The 12,261-nt window shown below is 54.9% G+C and overlaps 2 protein-coding genes across 2 annotated transcripts; both read left to right on the forward strand.

The window, feature by feature from the left end:
- Positions 1-3,624: 3,624 nt before the first annotated feature.
- LOC128089854 (C-type natriuretic peptide 2-like) lies at positions 3,625-5,606 on the forward strand. Its single transcript, XM_052701664.1, has 3 exons — positions 3,625-3,723; positions 5,039-5,327; positions 5,454-5,606. Exons 1-2 carry the CDS (start codon positions 3,625-3,627, stop codon positions 5,309-5,311), a joined length of 372 nt encoding a protein of 123 aa, XP_052557624.1. The 3' UTR covers positions 5,312-5,327; positions 5,454-5,606.
- Positions 5,607-7,132: 1,526 nt separating this feature from the next.
- Positions 7,133-11,108, forward strand: GAPDH (glyceraldehyde-3-phosphate dehydrogenase). Its single transcript, XM_052701668.1, has 12 exons — positions 7,133-7,226; positions 7,582-7,622; positions 8,249-8,348; positions 8,630-8,736; positions 8,821-8,911; positions 9,098-9,213; positions 9,315-9,396; positions 9,565-9,716; positions 9,855-9,933; positions 10,149-10,232; positions 10,367-10,464; positions 10,810-11,108. The coding sequence occupies exons 2-12, from the start codon at positions 7,600-7,602 to the stop codon at positions 10,877-10,879; spliced, it is 1,002 nt and encodes a 333-aa protein (XP_052557628.1). The 5' UTR covers positions 7,133-7,226; positions 7,582-7,599; the 3' UTR covers positions 10,880-11,108.
- Positions 11,109-12,261: the final 1,153 nt, after the last annotated feature.

Genomic DNA, 12,261 nt, shown 5'->3' on the forward strand with positions numbered 1-12,261 from the left:
CAGAGAGGAAAGGACAATAACCTATTTCAGGCTGCAAAAACTGGGGCGATCAGGGACTCATCGCCTGCCAGAGCCTTTTTACTTCTCAGTCGTTGCCAGGACATGACAGAGTAACTATTCAGTTCTACTGCACTCTCAGCAAAGATCTGGATTGCAGAGTTGGGCCATGCCTGCAAATTTATCCAGGTTTTGTAGGACTTGCAAAATTTTCCAAATTTTCTACAGTTTCATAAGTTTCTTGCATGGTATAGAACCAGTCAGCTGGGAGTTCCATCCCTGCAGAGCTCGGTGTGCATGCAGCTGGGCTACCGTTTAGAGCAGCTGCAAGCATTTCTGGCATTCCCGCATCATGGGGGCTACCATGTTAAAGACCAGTGTTCTGCTACATTTTGTATCAGAAACAAAGCATTGTCATTTATTGTTTTTTCTTTTCTTACCTTTGACTAAGGAAAGGGTCGATTGAACTGTTGCATTCAATGTGAAATGAGTCTGCCCATGGCAGTCTTAATAGCAGCATGAAAGCTCTAGCAGACTGCCTCAGCTGCTTTGAGATGGTAAGATGTGAATAAGAAGTACAGAACCGATATCCTCAGAGATTGAAATGTGGGATGAATACACGTGCACTTCCCAGTTTCTCCCTCCCCTTTTTCCCACCCCTCTGAAACTTTCACATCTCCTCACTGCAAAGGTCTGGCACGTGGAGGGGCCATGTGTGTATATCGGGTGCACCACGCCAGTACTCTGAATGCCCACATAAGCAGCACATCCTGATTCTCTACCACTCACCTATGGTTTAAAAGGTTGATGTGGAAATTCCCTCTGTACTCAACCCTGGTGAGGCTGTACCTCAACTATTGTGTTCAGTTCTGGGCCCCTCACTGCAAGAAAGACATCAAGGCCCTGGAGTGTGTCCAGAGAAGGTCAGTAAAGCACAAGTCTTATGGGGAATGGCTAAGGGAACTGGGAATGTTCCATCCAGAGAAGAGAAGGCTCTCTACAGCTACCTGAAGGGAGGTTGTGGTGAGTTGGGGGCTGGCCTTTTCTCCCATGTAACTAGTAATAGGACTAGATGGAATGGCCTCAAGTTGCACCAGGGGAGATTCACACTGGACATTAGGAAATGCTTCTTCTCTCAGTGAGTGGTCAGGTGCTGCAACGAGCTGCCACCCCTGAGGGGCACTACCGTCTCTGTAAGTGTACAAGAAACATTTAGATGTTGTACTGAAGGCCATAGTTTAGTGGGAAATACTGATGATAGATGGACAGTTGGATTGGATGATCTTTGCTGAATGGTGCAGTAGACACATTGGAAGAAAGGGAAGCCATCCAGAGGGTCCTGGGCAGGCGGGAAAATTGGGCCCATGAAAACTTAATGAGGTTCAGTAAGGCCAAGTGCAGGGTGCTGTAGTTGGGTCGAGGCAATCCCAGGTATTTATACAAACTGGGCGAAGAACTCCTTGAGAGCAGCCCGGCGGAGAAGGACTTGGGGGTCCTGGAAGATGAGAAGCTGGACATCAGCCAGCAGTGTGTGACTGCAGCCCGGGAGGCCAGCTGTGTTCTGGGCTGCATTACAAGAGGAATGGCCAGCAGGACAGGAAGGTGATTGTCTCCCCATCTGCAGATGTGAGGCCCCATCTGCAGTAGTGTGTCCAGGCCTGGAGCCCCCAGTACAGGAAGGACGTGGAGAAGAGAAAGCTTAGGGGAGACCTCACTGTGGCCTTCCAGTACTTGAAGGGAGTGTATGAACAGGAAGGGGAGCGGCTGCTAACAAGTGATAGGACAAGGGGGAATGGTTTTAAACTGAGACAGACGGAGGTTTAGGTTAGATATTAGGAGGAAGTTTTTCACACAGAAGGTGGTGACACACTGGAACAGGTTGCCCAAGGAGGCTGTGGATGCCCCATCCCTGGAGGCATTCAAGGCCAGGCTGGATGTGGCTCTGGGCAGCCTGGTCTGCTGGTTGGTGACCCTGCACATAGCAGGGGGGTTGAAACCAGATGACCATTGTGGTCCTTTTCAACACAGGCCATTCTGTGATTCTATGAGTGTGTGATCTTAGAAGTCTTTTCCAACCTTGATTCTATGGTACTATGATAATCTTGTTCCCCATGAAATGTCTCCCCATTAGCAAGGGGCCTGGGTAGTACCATCCACGGGTCACAGATATCAAGGGGTGCATACCTGGATGTGACCCCACACCTTGTCTTACCTGGGCAAAATCTCACCTGCTTCCAACCTCAGTGCTCCAGATGCAAATTCTACACTCAGATTTCACAGGATTGGTGTAAAATGGCTCATTATGCTTTCTGTTTTGTTGGGCTGAGAAGAAAGGGAACCACGGGTCTGTATATCAAGTGGAAAATGCCTGTGAAGGACGGAAAGGAAGACAGGGCAAGTAGCTGAACTGTGATTTTTGTTATCACTGCAAAAGACTCATTTTCCTCTTCTAAAAAAATTAAAATTAAAATTAAAACTAAAATTAAAATTAAAAAAAGCCCAAGTAAATAGGATAAATAGTAGACAGCAGAACACTGTCAACTTTCATCTCAATTGCTGCATTCAGTGATACTGAAGAAAGGGAATTTCAAGGTTTTATTACACCTCCCCTGCACACCCAACTGCTCCTGAAACGGGGTACAGTCTCCCCTTTCTTTCCCTCAGCAAACTTGCCTGATTAGTTTCTGTCTTCACATCCAGGCTGACTTCTGCGCTCTGGTTTCAAACAGTGACCTCATTGCGTTGTTCAGCTGGTGAGAAACTACAGTAAAATGGGAGAGGTAAACAAAGGGGGGGAGCTAACAGCCTGAAGATTTAAGAGGCAGGAGTCTGCTCCTCACCATCCTACTCCCATTGTGCACCTGAGCTTGAGAAAGTGCAAGTTCAGCCTCGACAAGTGCTTTTCTGTGCTGGTTCCTCTGGAAACTCAGCCCAGCCCCACAGATGGTGCACACTGAGCTATGACTCAGGACAACCAGTATGCAAGCTGTGTGCCCACGTGTGCTTAGATCCATGCTCCTATCACTGCCACAGATCCCAGAGTTAACACAAAAATCCGTACATCTACTGCAGCAAGAGCTCCACGTCCCCTGGCCAAGCAGCTCATCAAAACATAGGTGTTAAAAAACAGAGCCTATACTGTCACAGCACCAGATTTGTGACAGCTCACTGCAGTCAGCACTGAGACTATCGCCAGCTGAGCTGCAGCTCATGCTCACTATGGTTAGAGCAATAACATTAACAGCACTCTGCCCAAGAGAATGTCAGTGTCACTGCATACCGCAGTCTCCAGTACCGTTTCTGGATGTGTCTTGAAGTCTCATACTGATCCTGACAGACACCTCCAGGCCCCAGCCAGCAGCAGCTTGGCTTACATTTGTCTTCCCAGACACTCAGCAAACACTTTTGTGTCTTTTTCCTTTAGAGGAAGGGGTCTCACTGAGCTCACCCTGAAATATATCACCACAGACAAAAGGGCTGAAAGGTTAAGGAGCTCCAGGGGGGCATGCAGCAGAGCTGGGGGGCAGGTGCCTGCCAGAACCAACACTATAAAGGCAAAGAGGGGACGGCGCTCACAGAGGCTACAGATTCTGTCTCACCTCCCATAAGCCCCTGAATAAAGAGAAGATGCTGGGGCTCCCTGCGTGGCCCTGCTCGCTTTTCCTCCTTCTAGTTCTGCTCTCTGCCAGCGTACAAGCGATGTCCTCATCAGGACAAAGACTCCAGGTAGGAGGGACTGGGATGGAGCTGAAGGAAGTTTTGGGAGTGGCAGGGGCAATCTGGGGAGGTTGTGTTTGAACATGGCGTGAGTGGTAACCCAACATCCCAGCTCCCAAGGGCTGCTCCCTCCCTTTCAGTCCAACAGCCTCAGCTCTAGGCTGACTGTGTCTTTACAAGCCGGCTCCTTGGGGAGTTGCCAACATTTCAAGGCAGGGGTCAGGCAGCAGCCTTTTAGTGAGTGCTCCTGGCTGTGGGTCTCTTCAGAGGCTTCTGGCTGCAAGGAGAACAGTCCTATCTTATTGAGTCCTCTGGCAATAGCCTCCTAAAGTTACAGTCCCGTCCTCTGCAGGGCAAAGGGCTTCTTTGTTTTGTTAAATCTTTGTTAAATCTTTTAACTTCATCAACTGCAGAAACAATATTTATGGCTTTTAAATCAACCCAGCTTCCTTGTCCTCAAGCCCTAACCCAAGCCCCAGCACTGCCTACACATCAGCTACTCTGTCCAAAAAGAAAGCTACAGGGAAGCAGCTAGGATGCGAAGTAGAAACGCAGGACTGACTCTGCTATGACTCACCATGGAGACACTTTCACTCCTCTCTGAAGATGCCTGTGTCTGCTTCTATTAACTCACTGCTGGAGAGGACCGAGCTAAATTGTATAAAGGCATCCTCAGCCATAGCAAGCATCCACAGGCGTGGAATAGCCACTGCAGGCTGCTGCCATGGGCAGCAGTAGTGTGCCCCCAGGGTACCTGCTGAGCCATCTCCCTGCCGCTGGAGGATGCCATGTGATGGAGCCGTGTAATTAAATTAGAGCATGCCTGCCTGCACAGAAAGTATGGAGACTTCCCAGCAGATGGGGAGCCTGCCTTCCTTAGGCCCATTATGATACTTGACTGCTTTATGGTAATGGTTCCTCTGTGAGATTGCCCTCTGGAAAAAAAGAAACATGGCAAAACACTCTGAAGCGCACAGAACTCAGCTTCACCAGGAACAAGGGCTGATGCCTCCATTATTTTCCAAGTATGGAGAGAACTATCTGATAGCAGCAAGGCAAGGAACAGAGGCAGTAATACCCACAGCATTCCTTCCTGTTCTTTGGGCAGCAAAATCAGCTAAGGCTGGGTAGCTGCAGGCCCAGCCTTCCTTCAGTGTCCTTGGTCTGGATGCAAGGTCACAGACATGGGGCCTTCTGCACAGGCACCATTTTATGTCTTGCCCAAGTCTGAGGGAAGGAGAGGGAGAGTGGGACAGTGGGCTGGGGTACGGGAGCATGGGCAATCCACCCTCACCCATCTCCTCCATTTATCCCTATGTCTCAGGTGCTCCTTTCCCATCTGCTGCCCTCGGACTCCGAATCCATGCCGGCCGAGGAGGACACGAAAGAGGGGTCCAGCTCTGAGCCACAGCTGCTCTCCCCCCCACTGCCGCTCCTCCTGTCCGGGGCCCGAGCTGTGCATCCCCTGCTCTGGCGCAAGGCCCTCACCAGTCGCAAGAGAGCTCTCTCTGGAGACTGGGCCTGGAAGGCCATGCCCCGGGGCTGCTTTGGGCTGAAAATGGACCGCATTGGGGCCTTCAGCGGGTTGGGCTGTTAGCCTGGAGAGACTGGAGGTGAGGGGGCCAGCAGCGAGGGCCCAGTAAAGCGGGCAGGCACCAGGGCACAGATGGCAGGGAGCACTCGGAGCGAGGGCGGCAGGAGGCCGGCCCGGGCGGCTCACCGGCCTTGCTTGTTCGCAGGCAGAGACCAGGCGTATGGAGAGCCGGCCCGGGACGAGACCCAGCTCGGGACAGGACGGGATGGAGCAGGCAGCAGCGGGAGCCCCGAGGGCAGGGCGGGGAGCCGCGCCACGCCGAGGATTCGCGAATTAAACTGAGCCGTGTGAACCTTCGTGTCGGAGCTCGCGCCAGAGGCGCCCGCAGCGCTGAAGGGCTGCTGGGGCGCGCGACCCTCACCGCACCCGCCGGGAGATGGCGGCAAAGTCCGCGGCACGGCGCGGCCCCCACGCGCGGGGCCATTTTGGGTGCCGCCGCCATTCCGGGTGGGCCGGGCCGCACGCGCGTGCGGGGCCCGGCGTTGCGGAGGAGGAGCGGGGGAGGATGGGCGGCCGACGCATCGATCGCGGCCTCGGGGCCGCCGCGTTGTCTCGTTCTGCCACGCTCTGCCCCTCGGCCGCTGCCGTGTTTGCCGAGCAAACAGAGGGCCTCCGCGCGCCCTGCCAGCCCTGACCCCGCGACGAGCGGGGGCTCCCCCAGCCCCGGGATCGCACCCCCGGCCGCCCGACAGGGCCGCACTGCCGCCTCCCCTGGCCTTTAAGAAAAGGTCGTAACCTCAGGCTGGGGCTAAACTTAGCCATTGCCCCTCGGTGCACCGGGAATAACAGCTATAGAAGGAGAGTTGGGTTACGGGAGCTGCGTGACCCCTCGCTCGGACCCCCTCCCCCCCTTCCCTCCCGGTATCCTCCGTCCCGCCTTTGGAGCCGGAGTCGAAACGGGAGCCCGCCTCACTCCTCCACGTTCCCCTCCCGCACCTTCCTCCTGCCGGGCACCCGGCTCCAGGTACCCGTTCCATCCCACGGGATGGAGGCTTTCAAACCAGGACGGCTCCATCCCGCGGCTCCTCGGTTTAGGTCGCAGGAGCCCCGCTGCCCCGCGGCGGATAGCACCAAGCCGGGAGGCCCAGCAGTAGCACGCGGGGACCCCTCCTTCCCCACACACCAGGCCCGGCTGTCAGGCGCAGGCGTGCCGAGGCGGGAGCGGCACGACAGCAGCTCGAGGCGACGGGAGGATATCCGCCGTCACGTCCCAAGAGCAGCGGGATGCTGCGGTTTCTCATTAGCATGGTCCTCACGCTGCTCCGCACGGCCTTGCTGGGCCGGGCGGGGAGCCTCAGAGCGGGGCCGGCGGGCGGCCCTATGCCGCCGGTATCACGGCGCGGGGGATGGATGTGGGACCCAGCGCACCCCACCAGCTCGGGGTGCGCGGCCAGCACGTGTGAGGGCTGAGGAAGGCGAGCGGGCAGGCCGCAGCCTCGCACGGCGCTCTGTTGCTCCCACGGCCGCGCATCGCTCTATGGGTATCCGCAGCGGCGCAGCCTGCACCCGCCGTACCGCATCGCGTGCTGCAGCCGCATCGCCCCAGCCTCACCCGGGGACACCACGGCCCCACGTGGGGCTTCGTCTCGCACGCAACTCCGCACCCCCCGGCCCCGGGGCACCCCTCGCCGCCCCCACCCCGCACAGGCACCGTTGTACGGCATCAACCCCCCTTCCCCAAGCCCACCCTCGGCCCAACGGCCGCCCTTTGTTGCGAGGGGGGAGGGGTAGAGGAGGGGGGGGGGGGCCGCCTCGCCTGCACCGTGCGCGCACGTAGCCCCGGCCCGGCCTCCGCGCTGCCATTCGACGCCGGCCCAGCTGGGCGGGGCTCGGGGAGCTGCCTCCGTGTCTATAAAGGGCGGCGGCGCGGCACTGCGCCACCTTCTCACTGCGCGCTGGGGCCGTTGACGTGCAGCAGGTAACGGGTGGAGGGGGGGGCATGGGGGAGAAGTCCCCCACCCTCATCTCACCTTCCCGCCTGTCTGCCTGCACCCCTCCGTAGGGTTGGGGCTGTAGGACCGGGGGGAGGGGGTCTCTGCGCAGGGCCGCGTGGTGCCCGGGGCACAAAGGCGGGGGCGGGCGGCAAAAGATGGAGGCGGTGGGGGTGGGGGAGAAGGGGAGGACTGCGGGGAAGAGAGCTCGATGGGGATGAGGGAAGGGGTGGCGGGTTGGGGGGCGGTTCCCAGCGCTCCGCAGTGCGCGGTGGGAGGACATTACCGGACTGGCGGTCTGCGTGCGGCGCCTCACGTCTCACCGTCGGTCTCTCCCCGCAGGAACACTATAAAGGCGAGATGGTGAAAGTCGGAGTCAACGGGTGAGTGCGGAGCCGAGCCGGGAGGCGCCGGGTGGGGCGGGGTCGTGGAGATGTACGTGCCCGTGGGGGGGGAGGGCAAGGTCGCCTGAAGGGCGGGGGGGGCATCCCGATGGTGTTGCACAGAGACCCCCCTCAGCACCGACCCGGGAGTAACGGCCCCGCGTGGAGGTGCTGAGTCACTTCCCCGCAGAGTCGGGGTGAGTCACCCCGGAAGCGCCGGCGCCTCCCGCGTGCCCCATCGGAGGGTCTCCCGGCCCCATCTGGGCTCCTCCGCGCCCCATCGGTGGGCTGGGGCCAGCCGGTAACCGAGGAAAGGTCGCCTGGTGGATCGTGTGTCTGCGGGTGCCCCGGGAATGTGACCTTCTCCCACCCCACCGAGGAGTAACCAGATCCCCGGAGCCTTTAGTAAATTTAGCGCCTGACCTTTGTGGTGTGGGTGCCCTGGCCGGGGGTCGCTCTTAATCTTTAACTAACCATGGCTCCTCGGCCTTTGGCCGCTGCTCTTGGACTCCCTCTGGGCAGTGATTCACAGATGCTCTGGGAGAAAGCAGTGAATAGGCTCAGCCATGTCCAGCTGGGCGTGTTCCTCACTGCTTCTCCTCACCCACCTCTCTGTTTCTCCCCAGATTTGGCCGTATTGGCCGCCTGGTCACCAGGGCTGCCATCCTTTCTGGCAAAGTCCAAGTGGTGGCCATCAATGATCCCTTCATCGATCTGAACTACATGGTGAGTTGTCTTGCAGTGCCCCCTCTGGGCACCATGTGCATCTTGCCTAGAATGGTTCTGCGGAGCCAGAGGCTCACCCAGCTCTGCTCCCCTTGGAAACCTGGCATAGGCTTGCAGGAAGGTTAAGAAGCAGGAACGTGGCATAGTGGTGCAGACCTTGGAGACTGGTTAGAGCAAAATACAGACCAGCAGTTAGACAAGGTCACTGAGAAGGTGGAGAGTTGAGATTGTGATGGGAGCATTTCATCTAGAATGCCTGATCTTTCCTCTCTCCCTGCTAGGTTTACATGTTCAAATATGATTCTACACATGGACACTTCAAGGGCACTGTTAAGGCTGAGAATGGGAAACTTGTGATTAATGGGCATGCCATCAGTATCTTCCAGGAGTGAGTAGCTTTCTCCTCTTGCTGCTCCAGAGGATGAAAGTAAGTGCCCACCAGAGTAACTGTCACGGTTTTGTCTCTCCTCAGGCGTGACCCCAGCAACATCAAGTGGGCAGATGCAGGTGCTGAGTATGTTGTGGAGTCCACTGGTGTCTTCACCACCATGGAGAAGGCTGGTGTAAGTAGGCCACTGTGGCCCATGGGAAAAGGGTTGCTGGTGCTTATTTTTGTGGGGCACATCTTTATGTGCAGAGATCTTCAAGATGGGAAAGAAGATAAGGTGGCCTGAGGATTTGCATTGCTTCTCAACTGTTGGGGCATTCTGGGTTATTTAATTTTTATTTTTTTATTTTTTTTTTTTCAGGCTCATCTGAAGGGTGGTGCTAAGCGCGTTATCATCTCAGCTCCCTCAGCTGATGCTCCCATGTTTGTGATGGGTGTCAACCATGAGAAATATGACAAGTCCCTGAAAATTGTCAGGTAAGGGAGAAGAATGCTCCCTGGCCTGGAATTTTCACCAGGTCTTATTGCACGTATATACGTGTGTTGTATGTGGCTGATTTGCCTTCTTTCTTCCCCAGCAATGCCTCGTGCACCACCAACTGCCTGGCACCCTTGGCCAAGGTCATCCATGACAACTTTGGCATTGTGGAGGGTCTTATGGTAGGTCTGGAGCTTGATGCTCAGGAAGATGCTCTGCCCCCAGGTCCCTCATGTGAAGAAAAGCATCCATATGCAGTGCTTCCATTTGGCTTGGGAGGATGGGGGTGCTGTGGATGCTTTCTCTGGAGAAAATGACTGATGTCTTACTTTGGTGCTCTTTTTCCCCAGACCACTGTCCATGCCATCACAGCCACACAGAAGACGGTGGATGGCCCCTCTGGGAAGTTGTGGAGGGATGGCAGAGGTGCTGCCCAGAACATCATCCCAGCATCCACTGGAGCTGCTAAGGCTGTGGGGAAAGTCATCCCTGAGCTCAATGGGTGAGCATTGTCTGTCTTTCTGTGTCAGAAGGAGGTAGGAGCCAGTGCTGGCTCCTGACTGGCTCAAACATTTTTTGTAGTGGAACAGTGCTGGTAGAGGGATGCTTACGCTGTTCCTTGCTGACCTATTTTTTCTAGGAAGCTTACTGGAATGGCTTTCCGTGTGCCAACCCCCAATGTCTCTGTTGTTGACCTGACTTGCCGTCTGGAGAAACCAGTAAGTGTTGTGGGAAAAGCTTAAAACTCTTCAGGCTTGCCTCTTAAATTCTTCATACCTGGAATTTTGCCCTTCTACATCCCTTTGTTTAATAGAAAAATTATTTTTGCTGAAAGTAGCACCTGATATGCATGGCTTAGTTACGTGGTTCCCTGCGTCCAGGCTGTAGCTGACACTTGGAGATGGGATTTGACGATCTTCTGCTTTTTTTTCAGGCCAAATATGATGACATCAAGAGGGTAGTGAAGGCTGCTGCTGATGGGCCCCTCAAGGGCATCCTAGGATACACAGAGGACCAGGTAAGTAGTTTCTGTGTAGGTGTTACTTGCCTCACTTTTCTGATGGTGGCAGCCTTGCTGGGATGATGATTTGTGATTCAGGCTGCTACCATCTATTGGGTGGAAGAGTGCTTGAAAGTGCCTCTCTGTTCCAGGTTGTCTCCTGTGACTTCAATGGTGACAGCCATTCCTCCACTTTTGATGCTGGTGCTGGCATTGCACTGAATGACCATTTCGTCAAGCTTGTTTCCTGGTATGCACAGCCTCAGGATGTGGGGGGAACTGGGAGGTAGAGACTGGCAGTTCTGGAGCAGTTCTGTGCTGTTTCATTTCATCAGCACCATCTGACAGTGCATGACAACACAGTTCCTTGCTGAGTTCAGATGGCTCTAGCATGTGACAGTCTCTAGTGAGATGTATCTGAAATGGCTGCTGCTGCTTTCCTGTAATGGAGGGCAGATGAGATGCTGCCTACTTTGTAAGGAGTGGATGGGAAGCCTTCCATTCAGTTGTATGGGCTGGGGCTGGAAGAGTAGTAACATGAAAAGGGATACGAGGAATGGGTCAGCGCTGACAGCACTTCTGTTTCCCTTCTCAGGTATGACAATGAGTTTGGATACAGCAACCGTGTTGTGGACTTGATGGTCCACATGGCATCCAAGGAGTGAGCCAGGCACACAGCCCCCCTGCTGCCTAGGGAAGCAGGACCCTTTGTTGGAGCCCCTTGCTCTTCACCACCGCTCAGTTCTGCATCCTGCAGTGAGAGGCCAGTTCTGTTCCCTTCTGTCTCCCCCACTCCTCCAATTTCTTCCTCAGCCTGGGGGAGGTGGGAGAGGCTGATAGAAACTGATCTGTTTGTGTACCACCTTACATCAATAAAAGTGTTCACCATCTGAAGTGCTTTCTTCGTATGTCATTGGGAAGCAAAAAGGAATTAATCAAATGCTTTAAGATGGCCCAGCTAGCCCGTAATTGCTGGGCCAGCAACTCCAGCCAGTGCTCTGCAGTGTTTCATGCTTGGTGGCTTTACTGACAGCATGTTGAAGCTGTGAGACCTGGCATCAGGTGCTTCTGTTTGGACAACTCTGGTTGTGCAGAAGCATGGAGCTGTCCTGGCACCTACGATTGATAAAAACAGAAGGTGCCCAGCTCCACTGATTGCAAAGCTGCTGTGCATGGAGCTCTGGTATGCCTGCTGGCAAGGGAGGGACTCCTACCCTTGAGCCAAAAGGTGTGGAGGGCTGTGACTGGAAGACTGCTGTGTGATGGAATGGAAAGCAGCAGTTCTTCATCCACCTTCCAGCTCTGGATTTTCTTGTCTGATGGGTGTGTGCAGAATAAAGTGCTGAGGAGTGATTTTTGCATTTTAACTGGGCAAAATGGCACAAAACTCAGGATTTTTTTAATTTCCCCTTCCTTATTAGGGATGCTACAAAGAGAACTATTCAATTACGCAGCTGACAATAAATCACCCTGGAAGAAATGGCTGCCTCAGGCCTTGTGTTCTGTGGGGGCTAGAATTAAGCATGGTCCTGACTGCAGAAGGAGTAGCAGCTGTAGTCAGGATCCTGAGCAGCAAATCTCTGCAAGGATCAGCCCTCTGCCAGGAGCTGCAAGCACTGCCATGCTGCAGGCCTGGAGCCTACCCTGGCTGATGAGTGGTAGGGGTAGATAAGCAGTTCACTGCCACCGAAACCGTTGGGCTCTTCCTTTTTTTTCATTACTACTGAGGCTGAGAGCTGCATCAGAGATGCAGCATTGCTCTCTGCAAGAGGCAGGTTGCAGCTACTTTCACAGTCTGACCTGGGGCAAGGACTGAGGCTGAAGGCTCCCCCATGGCCGAGACGTGAGAAACATGGGACAGTCTTCTGGAGCTGCTTCTCTCTGACGGTAGAGCTGTGTGGTGTGAAAGCCAGACATTCACTGCGCTAGAGGGAGATGACTCAGAGTTGCTTTCCTCAGAGGAAATAGGTTGCATAACCTGTCTCTGGACTTACAGTACGAACAGCTCATTAGCTCTGGGATGGCCTCAATACCTGGCTTGCCCTCT

This window comes from Tympanuchus pallidicinctus, unplaced genomic scaffold (assembly GCF_026119805.1).
Source record: "Tympanuchus pallidicinctus isolate F22 unplaced genomic scaffold, pur_lepc_1.0 scaffold40, whole genome shotgun sequence".
Taxonomy (NCBI): domain Eukaryota; kingdom Metazoa; phylum Chordata; class Aves; order Galliformes; family Phasianidae; genus Tympanuchus; species Tympanuchus pallidicinctus.

Excerpts from the sequence above, each read along its gene's own strand:
- LOC128089854 (XM_052701664.1), top strand. The coding sequence starts at position 3,625 with ATGCTGGGGCTCCCTGCGTGGCCCTGCTCGCTTTTCCTCCTTCTAGTT. Across the intron at positions 3,724-5,038 it reads CATCAGGACAAAGACTCCAG|GTGCTCCTTTCCCATCTGCT; the intron begins GTAGGAGGGACT and ends CCTATGTCTCAG.
- GAPDH (XM_052701668.1), top strand. The coding sequence starts at position 7,600 with ATGGTGAAAGTCGGAGTCAACGG. Across the intron at positions 7,623-8,248 it reads GTGAAAGTCGGAGTCAACGG|ATTTGGCCGTATTGGCCGCC; the intron begins GTGAGTGCGGAG and ends GTTTCTCCCCAG. Across the intron at positions 8,349-8,629 it reads TCATCGATCTGAACTACATG|GTTTACATGTTCAAATATGA; the intron begins GTGAGTTGTCTT and ends TCTCCCTGCTAG.